At 32.5% G+C, this 18,756-nt stretch overlaps 1 protein-coding gene across 2 annotated transcripts in view; it reads right to left on the bottom strand.

Moving 5' to 3' along the window:
• LOC134693939 (innexin unc-9-like) overlaps nt 1-18,756 on the bottom strand; it is a 132,100-nt gene that overhangs the window by 69,509 nt on the left and 43,835 nt on the right. The window contains exon 1 of one of the 2 annotated variants that reach the window (XM_063554899.1): nt 14,919-15,186. The exons of the other annotated variant lie outside the window; for it this stretch is intronic. Within the exon in view, the coding sequence (XP_063410969.1) occupies nt 14,919-14,950 (32 nt within the window). The 5' untranslated portion in view covers nt 14,951-15,186. Of the gene's footprint in view, nt 1-14,918; nt 15,187-18,756 lie in introns of those variants that run through there. 2 annotated transcript variants of the gene reach the window in all.

Raw genomic sequence — 18,756 nt, 5'->3', positions numbered from 1 at the left:
ATAAAAGTGTATTATTTGCAAAAAAAAAATCTCATAAAAGGGTGAAAACATTACATACAATTTCATCTGCTAAAGGGTTAGTCAATCTTATAGATGCTGCTTTTAGAGCATGCGACGATGAAAAGATTAATCGAATATAGCAAGATAATTTGCTCAATAATGCAGTGTATCACGCAGCATGTCTGACCACAAACTTGGCATATAGACCAAAATCCACTGATCAATCTGCGTACGATTTGGCATTTAGCATAGTTTAAAATTATAGACAGAGACCTTATTCTTGACAAAAAGTCTCTTGTTTTATCATCACTTTTGACAAGGTTTCAGTCATTTTTACCTGATAAAATAAGTAAGACATACTGTAATTCCTCTAAACATAAGGCTAAACTTGAGAGGTACTACAGGGATGTCATTGCCTTTTTAGCTCAACAAGGACAATATAAATCTAGCATTGTATTTGCCAGCGATATTTCCATTGGAGAAGTTGTTAAGACAGCGAATATTAACATCAAAGCATAATTAAAAATGGTTGAGATAAAAGCCGACTTAAGTACACGTAGCTCCACCAAAACCAACGAACAAATCGGTATGCAAGTACTTTATGAAGCAGCCTCAATTTTATGACAAAAAATGGAAAATGTTTATATATCTAGGGATTATTATCGTGCAAATAACCAAGTACAAATGCATATCATAGGAAATATCAGAAGAAATGTTGTCAACCTGTTTGGTAAGTTTTGTTACTTGTCTCTTGAAAAAGTCTTTTGAAACATTTTCTTCAGTATCAATGAATATTTCGCATGACATTCGGAGAAAATGTGCTACTCTCGCAGAGTGCCTGGTGTCAAATTGTAATAACATAATTACTCCACTTAAAGTCTTAGTATGCCGGTCGTTCATGCTCTGGGTGGGTGTGACTTCACTTCAAGTTATTTTGGGAATCGGTTAAAAGTCGGTATTTAACCTCTTTAGGACAAAACCAAACCGTTTCGGTAATCTTGTAGCATTAGGTCACGTTATGGCCTTCAACAATGAGCAAAGCCCAAATGGCCATACCGCAGTCAGCTATAAAAGGCCCCGATAAGACAGTGTAAAACAATTCAAACGAAAAGCTTTCGACATGTGAATTCGTATTTAAGCATCACGTACTACGTACAATGTGGCAAAGCAAAGTTTGGTTGTCGGCAAATCTAGCCAACCGAAGTAATGGCTCCCCATGTGCCTTTGTTGGAAAACTGCGCAACATGACAAGTTAGAGCCAGTTTTCTTTGAGGGACAAATGGCATCGGACTTTCTACAAGATATAATTAGTTATGTAAGGGGGGGGAAACATACAAGGCAGCACGTGTTTGCAAGGAGCAGGGTCTTCCTTGCACTGATTTATGTTTTTGTCAAAATGTAGGTAGTTGTAATGAAATATCATGAAAATAGTTCTTATTATATTTGGTAACTTTATTTTAATTTGCTCCATGTTTTCGACGTTTCATTTGGTATGAAAATAAACTCATCATAGATACCATAACGGTCATGTCTCAATTTTAGGAATTTGTTCTACAACACGCTTGCACTAATTGAGTAACATATCAAACTCCAATAACTATATTATATAAAAAGGTATCTTGTATTGAGATAGTTTGAATTCATTTTCAGAAAAGTCAGTATCACGTCGAATCCTTGAAAACTGAAACGAATTTTTTCATGGCTGCATATTTGATTTGATTTATTAACTATGCATTTCAGATACTCTTTGAAAACTTTTTAATTATTAAAGTATTCAAGAAATGCTATTTGTCGATGTCAATTATCAAAGTTTATATGTTCCTATTTTCCATTAGGCATTAAAATGTGTATGTACCATGGACTACCTTCAAAAAAGTTAAATAAAACGTTGTTCTGACGTCATGTGCAAATATGAAAAAGATTTTGTATGAACTAACGTTTTTCTACATAATACTACTGGTATAAGTTATTGAATAGATTATTAATTTTGAAAAATATCAATGGTATTGTGTCTCTAGATGAAAGTCGGATTTTTTTAAGTGATGACCTTTGACCTTGATGTTCGATATAATTGTACCAGATTTGATATTGACGACACATATTTTCAAAAAGTACAGGATTTCAGCTTTCCAATGAGCTATTAAAATCCCATGAGGTATTTAGGTAATTTAAATTTCTAAAATTGTCCTCTCCGCCGCTCCACTATAAAGCTGATTGGATACGTTTCATCCTTTTTTATTAGAAACTTTCTTCATAATATACATTAAATAAGTAAATGAGGGGCGAAATATACAAGAGGGACAGTCAAACTCATAAATCGAAAATAAATTGACAACGCCTGGCTAAAAATGAAAGAAGACAAACAGACAAACAATAGAACACATGATTCAACATATAGAAACTAAAGAATAAAAACTATTTTGTTGCTGTACATTTTTTCAATATTTGCCAATTTGGCGTACATATTTCGAACAACGATGGTTATCGTTTTACATGTAAAATCTTAACTAGGAACGGATACTATTTCCAATTTTGTATCATAACATCAATTTTCCATTATTTTCCTTAAATCACTATTTATCCTCTATAAGAAACAATGTCACAAAATAACCATAACAATTTAGCTTTCTGTCAATCTATTTTTGATAGACGTGTAATTTAATATCGTTCAATGTTGTGGTCTGACTTGAAGGCATCTTTGTCAGTACAGCGATTTTATTTGTACACTTAGTACAAAGATGCCATTAAAACTATAAAGTATTTTTGTTAGTACAGCGAATTTATTTATACACATAGTATAAAGATGCCATTAAAAACAAAGGCATAGCTATCAGTACAACCATTCTATTTATACACATACATGTAGTACAAAGATGCCAGTAAAACTATAAAGCATCTTTGTCAATACAGCGAATTTATCTATACACATTGTATAGAGATACCATTAAAACAAAGGCATAGTTATCAGTACAGCCATTTTATGTATACACATAGTATAAAGATGCCAGTAAAACCAGGGCATAGTAATTATCAGTACATGAATTTTATGTTCACGCATAGTGCCAATTTGCCAATAAAGTTTGCCTCAAAGAAAAAATTACAAAGACACTTAGGTCATTGAGAAATTTTAGATATTAGTTTTTCGTCTTTTGTTTCATTCATGTCGAAGATAATAAAAAAAACGTAATCGTGGATAAAAAAAACAAACAGGAAGTTAAGAGAGAAATAAACACAAAAAACTCGTGGAATTATAGTAATGAGTTGGTGAGACCTACTTGAAAAAACATAATTGAGAATGGAAATGGGGGTAAAAATCATGTAATTGTCTTATGTGTTATTTTTATGGAACTGCACACACAAAAACCTTAGCTTTGCACAGGATATTTTTAATAGCATATATAGCAAAGGACATTGACCTGCAACGAATAACAGAAATATGCACATATTGGTATAAATCATGTTTCCTATCTTAAATAAAAAAAGAAAGAAGATGTGGTAAGATTGCAATGAGACAACTTTTCACAAGGGACCAAATGATATAGAAATTAACAACTTCAGGTCACCGAAAGATTTTCAACAATCATCAAAGCCCATAGCATAATCGGAAAATTGTTTTGATATAATTCATTACTATATATAAGATCATTACCATTGCGTTGATTTAAAATGATAGGTTAATTTCACCAAAAAAAGATTGTTTTTTTTTCTTACTGAACGGAGGATAGATGTAAATATTAAGTATAAATTATGTTTACATATGTAAATTAAAGGTGTTATGCAGAAAAGCAATATCGCAGCTATGATTGAAGGCAGGGTAAACGTAAATAATCATACGTTCAAGTATATACATTTGTTTATAACATGCATAATTTATCATTATTGCTTTTCATTATTTACACGGTATTTTTATACACGGTGTAATTCAGAAAAAGCAATATGGTTTCATGTCGTTACATCGCTGTGAATCATTTCAATTATACGGGATTCCCATTACGCAATAGAGAGAAAAAAAGGAAAACCCAATTAGATTTCTCCAATGCAATGCTTAATTTAGAAAATTTAGAAAACATTTTGCAACATAATGACGGAAATCTAAAAAAGGAAACTTATATAACATCACGGAGATTTAAAGGAACAGCATGGTTAAGTCTGCTTCGATATATCAATAGTTAATAGTCAATCTTAATGTTACGCCTTCTTTGAGTTATAAATAGATCATGTTCGACTTGTGAGTTTTGATTCAACTATTTGTGTTTTCTGCCTCAATTTTGTTAGCAAGATGTTAAAAAGTTTAACATTTTTATTAACTTTAAACATATTTTTTAGTTAATGGTTTTTGATGACCGTCATAATTAAGTCAGAAGCCTGTAGTTTAGCTGTTGTCGTTGGTTCATGTCTGTCATATTTATTTTTCATAGACTAGATCGTTAATTTCATGTCGGGATCGACTATACGGTATGGGTTTTTCGCATTATTGAAGGTTGAAGGTCGTTCGGTTGTCTATAATAGCTTTAATCCACCGTATTTGAACTTTTGTGGATAATGAAAAACAAATCCACTAAAGTTCAAATAAGGTTTATTTTTATATAGACGTGAAAGGTGTCATCGTTCAATAAAAAAGATGACGTTAAAAAGGACAAATGTACAGTATGCAGTTCAATGGTTGTCGTTTGTTCCTGTGTATCATACATTTTTCGTTTATTGTTTTGTACGTTTATACATAAATCTTGCTGCTAGTTTCCTGTCCTTTGACCGTTTCCAATTATTCATGCAGGTTGCAAGCTTTGGCTCATTGTTGAAGGTCGTTTTGTCGTTATATTAATCTCTGGTGGACAGTTATCTCATTGTCAATCATACCATATTCCTCTCATTTTTATATTGATTTTTTATGATATTCCTTTAAATTATGCATTATACCTGTTATTTCATTTTGTGTTTTTAATTTATCTTTTTGCACATATTATTTTCGTCGAACGTTTTAACTCCGTAATAGGTCATTATATTTAAGAAAATGACGCATCCATCTTATTCTAAAGATGGTGTAGTTATATGTTGATGAAACAAATACGATGTCAACTTGATTTTAAAGAAAGTGTATCTAGTTTCAAAAAGAAGGAAAAAACAGGCGCGTTTCAGCTGGCCCTTAAACAAAAATATGTACTAATTCAGTGTTAGCGGACGTCATACTAAACGCCGAAATATATAAAATAAACTAAAATCAAAAATCATTAAAGACTATGCTAGCAAAGGCCAGCTTCTGACTTCGGACAAGCGCAAAAATGTGGCGTGCTACACATGTTTTTGGAGACTGATTTTTCTATAAATTCGAAGTCTATTTATGTGTTTCCCTTCTTGTTCATTATTATCAATTTTGAAATCTCATTTGAGTTCTTTTTAAAATTATAATCATGAAATATCATATATTCTTTAATCCGACACCTTCTTGTCAAATATAACACAATAAAAACCTATATCACGAAAACTTTTGACAATTTTATTGATTGCAATTTTTTCAAGTATATTAAGATGAAAAAAAATCGTTAAGTAATACTTACTTAAAAACTCGTTACTAGGCAACTGTCAACAAATTATCTTAGTTCCAAACATTGTCTTTTATATTATAAGAAGCTTAAGGAAGGAAGTATTCCGGAGAGAAAACAATAAGATTCCGGAAATATCAACTTGCCATGAAGTAGGTTCTGTTTTCATAATGTGAATATTAAAAAAAAATGGAAATTAAAGAATACCCGAGAAAAAATATATATATATATAAACGGTATCATGTGAAACGCTCGCACCCTGTCATCCCTCCCAACCTCATTAGCCCCATTTTTTTACAAAACAAAAACAATAATGAACATGAATTAAAAAAGGCGAAAGGTTACCCCCCCCCCTTGATTGTACTTGCCGGGTGAGCCATTGAAGGGTTTATTTCTGCCACTTGTTATTCCTATGCCATGATGAATAGCTATTTTGTGACAATATAAGTTCTGATGTAAACCAAGTGATCTACATCTCCATACAATGGGTTTGTTACATTAATAGTATTAATCTTAAAGTTCAAATTAAGAGTAAACATGATTGAATATCAACACGTTCATTACTTTGGATGTTTTCAGTAACTGCATGCATGCGGACATTCCCAAACGGTATTGGTTTTTTTTTTATAGTCTTCGTGAATTTCTGACATACTCAAACTGTAGTATACATGTAATGTTACTGCGGGCATCCTCATACCGATATTACGTTTTATTCTGTTCAGTAGCTGCGGACACCCCCTTACGGTAGAACTTCTTATTGTGTTTAGTAACTGTGTAATCCTCAAACGGTATCACGATTAATTACATTCATGTTCAGTAAATGCAGACACCCCCATACGGTATCACGATTGATTACATTCATGTTCAGTAAATGCAGACACCCCTATAGTATACGGTATCACGATTAATTACATTTATGTTCAGTAAATGCAGACACCCCCATACGGTATCACGATTAATTACATTTATGTTCAGTAAATGCAGATACCCCCATACGGTATCACGATTAATTACATTTATGTTCAGTAAATGCAGACACCCCCATACGGTATCACGATTAATTTCATTTATGTTCAGTAAATGCAGACACCCCATACGGTATCACGATTAATTACATTCATGTTTAGTAAATGCAGACACCCCCATACGGTATCACGATTAATTACATTCATGTTCAGTAAATGCAGACACCACCATACGGTATCACGATTAATTACATTTTTGTTCAGTAAATGCAGACACACGCATACGGTATTACTTCTAATTGTGTTTAGTAAATGAGGACTTCCCGATAAGGTCTAACGTTTTGTTTTGTTCAGTAAAGTTCTGCGGACACCGCCCTCATACATTATAATGGTGTTCAGTAAATGCGGAAATCATACGTTATAACTTTTCATTGGGTGCAGTAACTGCGGACATCTTCATATGGTATATTAAATGTTTTATTGTGTCAGTTATTGCGAACGTTCCCATACCGTAATACATTTTATGGTGTTCAGTATCTGCGGACAATGGTCACCTCTTTACGGTACTACTTTCTACTGTGTTCAGTAATCGTGAACGTCCCCTTACTATATTACTTTATTAAATTGTTTAACACCTATCTGTATTTTATTTATCTTGTTTATGGCATCATGCAGAAAAGTGTTGTCTCGTTAGATTTTATTGTTTTTTTTTTGAAATTTCAAAAAAAAAAATTAGGGGCCAGCTGAAGCAAGCCTCCTGGTGCAGGATTTTCTCCCTGTATTGAAGTTTTCTGCTCTTTTGTCGTTTTTTTTTATCGCTTTGACACATTCTCCATTTCTATTCTCAATTTTATCTCTCTACCTAAGAATAAAGAGAAAGGTGACTATGTCGGATGGAAAGCCTATTTTATTTATTGTTCAGTAAACAAAGTAACATTCAAAGTCAACAATGACTTTTACTTTTTACCATGGTCACTTCTGATATAAATTATATGGAATGGACTATATAATACTTTTTCACCAAGTATGTATGCGACTCTTTTAATTTATAAAACAGTTCCTTCACATAATAAGCGGACATAATAATGTTCATTCGAAACATTTGATATGTTTTTCTTACAATATTTAAAAAAATATATAAATATACAATTGTAAGGAACATCGATCACTTTGCAAATTATTTAAATAATTGTTATGATTGTTTGACGTTTTGTTTATATAATTGTCTTGCTAAGCATCTTCGTTTGTTTGTCTGACGTCCATTAATCACGTGAGAATGAATGATATACACCACGGAAGGTAGCTATCATTTATACGACTTTGCTGTCATGTTATTAATAAAATCTGGAATACTGTAAAAGAAAGGCGAAAGATACCAAACTCATAAGATCGGGGTTTTCCGGTATGCATGGTTTTACGCTAGTCATTTTTGTTGCCCTTTATATTTTGCTATTCGGTGTGAGCCAATGCTTGGTGTTGAAGACCGTGCTTTGACCTATAATGGTTTACTTTTACAATTTGTGACTTGGATGGAGAGTTGTCTCATTGAGACTCATACCACAACTTCTTGTATCTATCATAAGTCAAAAATAATTGGCAGTGCCATGGTTAAGAAAGAAAATGTTTGACAAACAAAAGTTTACAAAACACAACATAGAAAACTAATTACAAAGTAATAGGAACCGAATCCAATACTTGGGGTATCTCAGGTGCTCTGGAAGGTGAGGCCGACGTGTAACGTGGTAACTATTTAAAAAAAGTTGCAATTATGTAAACGACTTTGCTATCATACTATTAATAAAATGTTGAATACTGTAAATGAAAGGCGAAAGATACAAAGTCCAAAATAAACTGAAAGAAAACTGTCCAACAAACAATGGTATATAAAACACAACATAGAAAAATCATGACCAAGTACCAGGAACTGGTTCCAATACTTCATGGGGGCATCTAGTGTGCTCCCGAACTACCTGTTGTATCTATTGATAATTTGTTCTCGTTCCTAACATGCATGTTATATTTGACACTGGACGTTTAGCAAAGAACAACCAACCAATCAATTTTGTACATATTCATAAAAGATGTCTGTCAAGATATCAGTACTAAAAATGACGCTAAGGCAATGATTCTGCTCTTAAATTAATAAATTATGCATTTAAAAAATATTAATCCTGCTGATATCAGTACTTTGAAGTAACTATAAACCGGATGTGGGCGTAACCTTTAATGAAGCAGACGACAAAGAAGAACTAAAATGTCCACTGATTATACACAGAAGAACTATAATTTAAAAATGATTACATTGTGCAGACATCGCGAAGATTGATCAGACGCAGATCCAGTCGTTCATGAAAGGGAGTTCCAACCCCCGGAACAACCCTGTATCCGCCTATATCTGATTAGTTTAAAGTTTAAATAAGAACACAAATTGTGTAGGATGTACGTCTATGAAACAGCAACCTAACAACATAACAAACGTATATAAAAAAGTATGTCTTTTTAAAGGCATGTTTGAAACATATTCAATGTAAAATAAATAAAACACTGCGGCCTTATATGTACCAGTATTTGAAATTTCATCGTTGAAGATTTTGTCAATGGTATCCACTTGCATGGGTATTGTGATATTACTCGTTACATACATTAATGATAAGAAAGCAATCTCGGACATTTTTTTCTTTTAACGATTCAAATCAAGATTTTTTTATTTGTAAATACATTAACATCGAAACTTAAGGTTGTTTCAATTCTTTTTGTTTCTCGAAGACTACATAAACGAATTAGAATGTCTTTGATGTTTACATTGGTGGCCTACAACTATTTACAAGACGTATACGTGTAAACAACCTTTTGAACTAGATTTTCTGTCTAATCAGTTTACTCCAGCCGTGGACAATTCGCCCACGTGATAACATGCATGTGAAGAGGTTCTTGAAACGCACATGAATCTAGTTAGACTGATGAAGATTGAGGACAAACTTTGTTGCTTTCTCTTTAATAACTGGACTAGTATATATTTGTTTAGGGGCCAGCTGAAGGACGCCTCCGGGTGCGGCAATTTCTCGCTACATTGAAGACCTGTTGGTGACCTTCTGCTGTTGTTTTTTCTATGGTCGGGTTGTTGTCTCTTTGACACATTCCCCATTTCCATTCTCAATCTTATCTTAAATAGCTTGATTGTAAATTTAGAAATTAATATATGAAAAGATTACACAAGACAACATTCTACAATATGCAGAAGTAAAGCGTACAGCAAGAAAACATGATATTTACAACGTCCAGTTGCAAATATTTCATGCATATCAGTAATGTAATATGAATATTACTAATCCTGTACTTAATCGACAGCTGAGGTAGATTTTTCACGAATTAATTCACAAACCAGCAGTCCCCATGAAGATATTTAACCCTATCCTTACACATTAATCTGACTCTGAGCCAAACAGTCTTTGCTCTAACTCCTAAATGGCATGTGCTTAGAAGAGAAACAATTATACCAATTTTTAAGTCTCTGATTTGAACCAGTAGGGGTTAAACACACGACAACCCAAAATATGAAAAAGGCAAAGTTATACAAACGTCAATTAGAAATCTACAATATAGAATAAAAGAAATTAACAAACATGATCTCCAGAAATCTCTTTGGCAGCAATTTATTTCTTTGGGATCTAAAAAGTAACATAACATATAAGACACTATATGGTTTGAACAGACAGCGCTTGATTTAAATGAGTTGTAGCATACGTGGGCCTGAATGACGTTAACAGAATAGAGAATAGTGGACTAATACTACCAAAAAACAAGGCCACAAAATAAGGATAAGAGACAGAGGACTAATACTACAAAAAACTAGGCCAAAAAATAAGTATAAAGGACAACAACGCCTCCAAAAAGTACAGAGAGGAAAACGTTGTTGAGCTAAACTATAAATAATGGGGGAAAATGTTAAAATAGATAAAGGATATAGAAAAACGGAATTTATAAATTGAAGAGAATTAAAATGTTGGCCCTATAGAGATCGTCGTAAACTGCATGTCAAACTCAAGAATTCATGTTTATTAATGTTTATTATATAAGAGGTGGTGCGGCTGTACTGTCCGATTATCATTTTATCAACTGAACATTGCTATCATTCTCACTCCTTCAAAATTTAATAATAGTTGATTACGCTTTTGCTTAATTTGACAACATCAAGTATCTATGACAAATAACTCAGTTTTGTGAAGTGTATTTGTGGAAAGGTAATATATGACTGACTGTTACAGAAATGTCAATATAAAAAAGAAGATGTAGTATGATTGCCAATGAGACAACTATCCACAAAAGACCAAAATGACACAATCATTAACAACTATAGGTCACCGTACGGCCTTCAACAATGAGCAAAGCCCATACCGCATAGTCAGCTATAAAGGGACCCGATAGGACAATGTAAAACAATTCAAACGAGAAAACTAACGGCCTTATTTATGTAAAAAAATTAACGAAAAACAAATATGTAACACATAAACAAACGACAACTACTGAATTACAGGCTCCTGACTTGGGACAGGCACATACATAAATAATGTGGCGGGGTTAAACATGTTAGCGGGATCCCAACCCTCCCCTAACCTGCGACAGTGGTATAACAGTACAACATAAGAACAAACTATAAAAATTAGTTGAAAAAGTATGATTGTTTCTTATAGGAATGTACTAGTTTTTGCTATTCGCCTTTTCTCAATCTGAAGAACAGCGTGTCCTTTAGTTTTTGAAATGGCGAATAGTTAGCCAATCAACAAGCCAATGCCTTATATAGTCATTTCTGATATTTGCTAGTGCCCGAAAATCTAGTGCCAAGAATAACGGCGTTTGTGCAGTAGCTTATATATCAGATTAAAGAACAATAAACAAATGTTATAACAGATTTTAATAAAATATCATTCATACTGTGCGCTTTCAATGTTTTTAAAGCGCTTCGAACGCACACAATTCATTGAGTTGTATGTTAAGTTTCTAGCACTGCTGGTGGACTTAAGTCGTTTAGCTTTGGTAAGGAATTGATTAATAACATACTCGGAAAATTTTGTTCTTCAAATGTACTTTTGTAGTTCTTTAAGTTCATTTTGCGCATATATAGCTGCCTAAGAATTGAAGTATTTATGCATCATTGGGTTTCAGATTTTTGTGTTTTAGCGTTAGTAATGAAGGTTTGTACACACAAAATACATCAATGAGTTTTCTATATTGTACCGATTCATGATAAATGAAAATAAATGTAAATCAGGGGAACGATACCAGAGGGACATTCAATCTCAAAAGTCGAAGAAAAACCCGCCATGACGAAGAAAGAGAAAAGACCAACAGACAAACAATAGTACAAAAGACACAACATAGCAAACTAAAGAATCAGCAACACAAACCCCACTCAAAACTGGGGGTAATATCAGGGGCTCCAGAAGGGTAAGCTACACGAACCCCACTAAAAACTGGGGATAATATCAGGTGCTCCAGAAGGGAAAGCAACACGGACCCCACTAAAAACTGGGGAAAATAGCAGGTGCTCCACAAGGGTAATCCCACGAACCCCACTATAAACTGGGGATAATAGCAGGTGCTCCAGAAGGGTTAGCAAATAAAAGTTGTAATATCATCGTTATAAGGGTTAAAGGCCAAAGGAGATAAAAAGGTAATATACAGGCGACCATATTTCTAACATAATCCTGAAATGGTTGCGTTGAAATCATTACAACCTTGTTTTTACTTGTTCTAGATAGTTGTTATCGTGGCCGAGGATAACAATATGTACAGATATTGCAGTAAACTTGTTTGTATATATGTAAACTTTGTGGAGGCATAGGGCAATAATATGTAAACAGTTCATTATCACTGAACTAGTATATATTTGTTTAGGGGCCAGCTGAAGGACACCTCCGGGTGCGGGAATTTCTCGTTGCATTGAAAACCTGTTGGCGACCTTCTGCTGTTGATTTTTCTATGGTCGGGTTGTTGTCTCTTTGACACATTCCCCATTTCCAGTCTCAATTTTATAAAATAAAACAATAATCTTGTTTGTAAAGTAGACTTTTTTTAGAGCCATAGGGTACCAATATATATAAATAAAGCAATACACTTGTTAATGCATGTAGACTTTATGGTGGCATTGGACAACATAATGTATAGATACAGAAATACACTTGTTAATGCATTTAGACTTTATGGTAGCATTGGAAAACAATATGTACAGATACAGAAATAAACTTGTGGGCATACATTATGTGGAGGCTTTATTATTGCTTAAGACAACAATATGAACAGTTATAGCAATCACTTTAATTGAATTGTTAACTTTGTTGAGGTCAAGAACACCAATGCAACAAACTTGTTGGGATATGCAGACGGTAGGGCTACTTAGGCATACTATGTTTATATACATAAATAAACTTAAATTTATAAATAATAGACTGATAAAATTGATAATGGAAATGGGGAATGTTTCAAAGAGACAACAACACGACCATAGAAAAGACAACAGCAGAAGGTCACCAACAGGTCTTCAATGCAGCGAGAAACTCCCGCACCCGGAGGAGTCCTTCAGCTGGCCCCTTAACAAATATATACTAGTTCAGTGATAATGAACGCCATACTAAACTCCAAATTGTTCACAAGAAACTAAAATTAAAAATAATACAAGACTAGCAAAGGCCAGAGGCTCCTGATTTAGGACAGGCGCAGAAGTGCGGCGGGTTTAAACATGTTTATGAGATCTTAACCCTGCCCCCATACCTTATACCTCTAGCCAATGATGAAAAGTAAACGAATAACAATACGCACATTAACATTCAGTTCAAGAGAAGTCCAAGTCGATACTTGCTGGTCAGGTGGTTAAGGAGAACAATATGTTCTATACTATAAATGTTGATTGTATTTGACTGTATTCTTTATGATTTTATGTGACTGTATTCTTTATGATTGTCTATGAAGAGAAAGGGTTAGGTTTTTGTAACTTTAGTCTATATTGACTGCTGTACCCCTATTTTTGATATTTTTACTCTTTGAGTATGTTTGTTTTGTTTACGCATCGTTGACAATGTAATGGAATTTGATGCGACTGTCATACAAGTGAGAGGTTTAGCTAGCTATAAAACCAGGTTCAATCCACCATTTTCTACATTAGAAAATGCCTGTTCTAAGTCAGTAATATGATAGTTGTTATCCATTCGTTTGATGTGTTTGGACTTTTGATTTTGCCTTTTGGTTTTGGACTTTCCTTTTTAAATTTTCATCAGAGTTCAGTATTTTTGTGTTTTTACTTTTTAGTAGCCCTTTGACCTTAGAATACATGTGTAAAGTTTAGATTTCCTAAAATAATATCAATATAAAAACTAAGTCAAAAGTTGTTATGTATTGTGTATGCGATTGACTGCTACCTAATTTATTTTAAGGTCAAGTTAATAAAGTAACAACTTTTCAAGGTCAGGATAATAAAGTAACAAGGACAGTATGAACAAAAAATATAACACAAAATCAAACAGTAGAAAATCTTTTGAAAGTGACCATATTATGATTAAATGTAGACAATTGGATCAGTTATGTGTATGAAGGTCTTGGTGGAGGCGGTCAACATATATGTATTGTTTATCTTTTAGTCCATAAATTGTCCTCCATCTTGTCAGCTACATCCAACCCCTTATGTGTGTTCTAAATCATTGGTGGATAAGTATAAAACAAAATAATGTGCTTTGATTTTGGTACATACCATTGCAATAAACACCAATTGCAATGTCTTAAAATGGCGTCAAAATGTAATGAATGTCTTGTTTAAGTTTGCATGTTTGTTTGTGTTGTCTAACAGACTGTGTTACTTGATTCGAAAGTATCTACCAACAAGCGTGACCTAACGTTGTCAAACGTAGAACTGAAATGTCTGAATGTCTGTACATATACATATATGATTCTTAAATACATTACCCTATTTATAATAATGAACTAGTGACATGCTCCCTCCACCCCCCTTTTGTTGATACGGGAATGTCATATTAAAAAAACTTTCAAAAATGATATTTTTTAATCAATTAAACCATGTATATACTGTATAGTATATAGATTTCTTCTCCAATAAAATCAGAAAGGGAAAATTTACAGTATTATCACTATATATATGCTTTTGAAAATTCCAATTTATTTAACTTAGAATATTTTCAATTATTTATGACAATTGTATTCCATTGATTTGTGCTTTTAATTACATTGATTGTATTAATACCGTTAGATGTTAAAAACAAATATGGAAGAAAAAACACGTGTGGTACACAATATTGAAAAACAATTATCGTTCTACTGCACACAACAAATTAATCAGAACAAAACACAAACACGATAAAAGGAGTACCTTAATCCCCGCCCTTTAATTGTTAAATTTTGTACTTACAACCCGTGGTGATGGTGAAAACTGTGAACCATTTTTTATGCTGATCCTTGCAACAGTATGTCTACCATGTTAAATATAGTGCCGTGGTGTTGTCGCAATTCTCCGAGGAAAATCAATAAGAACAGGTAGCTTGAGCCTCCATTAAGAACCACAATATGTGATTTTACTACTATAATGACAGACTCGATAAAGTTAAAACGTTAAGATGATTTCTTAAAATCAAATTTAAAAATCCATCTGAAGCTTGACTTTTGATGGTGGCAGCAGTCGGAACACATTGTTTTGACGATAGGTTCAAAATAACAATTATCTCCGCTTGTGGTCGAACTGTGATGTTGTGGGTGGTTGATTATACGAAGCAATTGTTCCAAAACAATGAACAAATTGAAAAATTAATTATCCTTCTCAGCTATATCAAAAAGTGCATGAAATGGCGATTGACAAAGTTATTTATAAAATGCATTTTTGTAGAAGACTGTCTATTCCATGCAATTATCAATTACAAATGATTTTATATCAATTCAGAAATACGATGTGTTTATGCTATTACGTTCTAAACAAAAATCGTACAGAACATTTTCCGTGTGTAAAATTGGTCATATCATTGTGTATATTTGTACACAATAGACGAAAGTTTTGTGGAATTTTCCCTTCTTTCATATCCATCAAAAGTAATGGATTAATTAATTTGGCTTGTCGATTTTATCGGTTTTTGAGATTGAAAGTTCTATGTCGGAAGAGGAGAATAGTACAAATGATTCGTGGTCAAGTAAAACAGATTTATTATTAACACTATAATTTGATAGGATTTTCTTGTTAATGATTCTTAAAGATTCTACACAATCTTGGCCAGATTGTCAATGTTGTCAGCAGCTCGTCGACAAAACAGCAAAAAGAACTCTTCTGTATTGAGGTAATATGTTTCGTCAAATTAGAAGCCATTTTAATTTCCTGGCGTTGAAATGGAACATTGTTTGTCGGTGAAAGATACAGCTTCAGAAATATTAAATTGTCAGTCAAATATAATTAAAGCAAAGAGAAAACGTCTAATATTCTGTTACAGGTCAAATAATGACAGAATATTTGAATAATTACTCCGGAAATGCGACAGCACCCATGTTCATTGGGAGATATCATCTAATTATATTTTTTTCGTTAAGAAAGTAACAGATTTTTGTCTAAGGACATTTTTTTAATTCGACAAAGCATTTGCGTTACTGGGCGCCAGTATAGAACTTAACAAAACTAAAATATATTGACATCTGGAAATTCCCTGAGATTTAAGAAAAAAAAACCCACAGAAGGTCAAATTAAGGTCATACGCTTTGAGGTTCATATTTTGTAAATAATTTAACAGATTTGCGCAAGTGCTAAGAGTCGATTATGGAGGTCATTTGTTGAAAAATACATAATATTAAAATTATTAAAAATGGCAAGATAGTTCACGTACCCATGGAACCCCGTTCTAAGTTTCTAAATCAGATCTTAGATTTGTATAAATAAACGAACCGATATAACGTTAAAATATCTTAACTTCATTATAAAAATTAAGTAAATAAAATATTGAAAGGGATATTTTTTTCTCTTTCAAGATCAAGTTTTAATAGATGTCTGCATCCTATATTAAATGTATATATTTAACTATTGGCTCTTTTGTTGTTTATAAATTTTACTCAATACTAAAAAATCGTTTATTGATACAATTATATAAAGTGTAATTCAAATATCGCTAGGAACGCAACAAATAACATTGAAATTGTATATATATGATTTATAACTGATGCTTTTTCTACATGTATCAATCTAGGGGTTCTTTTTGTCCAACTGAATCAATATTTTCGATTTTTTACAACAATTGTCATGTTCTATATCCATAAATGATATGGAAATATGCAGTATTTAGATCAAGTTAAGATATATACATGGTACACGAAAAGATAGCACATGTACATGATTCAAGATTAAGAGAACACATGTATCCATCAGAAAGATAACAAGAGTATGCATTCATCTTGTATGTGCATGCACTATCAATAGAATGAAGATTGATTGATTAATTGTTGGTCGCTCTACGTCCAGTGGCAAATATTATATGAATATTTATGACTAGAACAAAGTAACAACAAATACAATAGGTAGGTCCTTTAATACAGGATGTTGGGGATATTTGGACTACCACGGGTAAATGAGGGTATACTGGATAAGGAAAGAAACTTAGCCTTGGAACAGGTCACATACATGTACGAACCCGTCAATGAGTTTTTACAAATGTTCTTATAAAATTTGCAAAGAGCGTTGCACTCTCTTAGCACGAGGCATCTGATTTAATGTTCCCAACAAGCTGTAATCTAAATCTATTTTATATTGCAGGTGTTTATCAGAGATACAGTTTTGAACCTTTTATGGACGTTTTTATATCTTGTTATCAGTTTTTATTTAACAGAATGAAATTCTGGAAACTCAGTATTCTAGCTAAAAATCAGTTTTATTAATCAATTAATTAATATGTGAATGTTTTTTTATAGTATAGAGCCCTGCAGATGTTTCTACAGATATAAATGATAATCGTCATTTCGCTCGCTCTGGAAATGCTTAATAAAAACAACAATTTTGTAGTTTAAATTTACATTTCTACATAAAATATCAACCATTTTAAATTAGTCTGACGTTGACAAATTTCAACATTAAAATTCTACTAAATAAATAAATAATGGCATAAACTTCCAGAATATTGTGTGCACTACATTATAAAATTGAGAATGGAAATGGGGAATTATGGTTACATGGTCAATCAAACACACAAATGTCAGTACTAGTTAAATTGTCCGTATATTGATGACGTTGTACAGTATTACAAATGTGTTTTTTTTTTTTTTTTACTCAGAAAAAAAGAATTCAATTCATGAAATATTTAAAGAGTATCTATAATCAACAACAATAAAGAACAGCAGACATAGCATTATAATATATCGAAAAGGTTTAACCCTTGAAACATAACATGTAACTTAAAGAGCAACGGAAATTGTTTTTTCTTTATTTTTTAGCAAAACAAACAAACAGCATTGAGTTAAAAATTGTGTATATATTATTCAACTAATGTTTTTTAAGATAGAAGTTAACTATTCAAGAAATTTAACAAAACTCCAGGGGAAAGTCGTGCTTTCAAATCATTTTCAGTTTTTCGCGACCATTTCTTTCTATACCTGTTTTTGTGTTTTTGTGTTGTTGGTTTTTTTTTATTTGTGAATATTATGTTTGAACACTATCTACTGATTTTTCCAATCAAATCTTCAAAAAGTTATTTCAGTCTTTTTCCCGCCATTAAAACAACTTCAGATATTGTGTGACTTCCCTGTATAGGATTAATAATCTCTTTATAGAAACTGATATGTTTAAATAAACATCTTCAGAATTGCTGAGAATATCTAATATTTCCCGTCATGCAATGTTCTCGTATATTAATGACGTAATTATTATATTTGACGTTTTCTGTTAAGTCCGGGAGATATGATTGAATGCAAATGCTACCAAAAGGTGTCAAAACTATTATTAAATATTGACTTTCTAGCTTGCAGACGACATTTCGAGTCTCTTATTACCGTTTGGATTAAGTCTTTTTTACATGTCGGCTGCGATTTTCCTATCAAAATTAATTCTTTCTTACGCCTAATGCTAAGGCTGACAAGGAGCAAAATTAAAATGGTAGAAAGTTTGTAGTAAGCGTGGTTATTGATGTATGTGGAATGATACAGTATAAATGCATTCTCTTACAAACGAAATCATTCGTTGGGATGCTTAAAAAGTACAAGGTATAATTCTGTTAATTAATCTTATATTT

The sequence above is a fragment of the Mytilus trossulus genome, chromosome 13 (genome assembly GCF_036588685.1).
Source record: "Mytilus trossulus isolate FHL-02 chromosome 13, PNRI_Mtr1.1.1.hap1, whole genome shotgun sequence".
In the NCBI taxonomy this organism is placed as follows: Eukaryota; Metazoa; Mollusca; class Bivalvia; order Mytilida; family Mytilidae; genus Mytilus; species Mytilus trossulus.
This window is presented reverse-complemented; position numbering and strand designations above follow the sequence as displayed.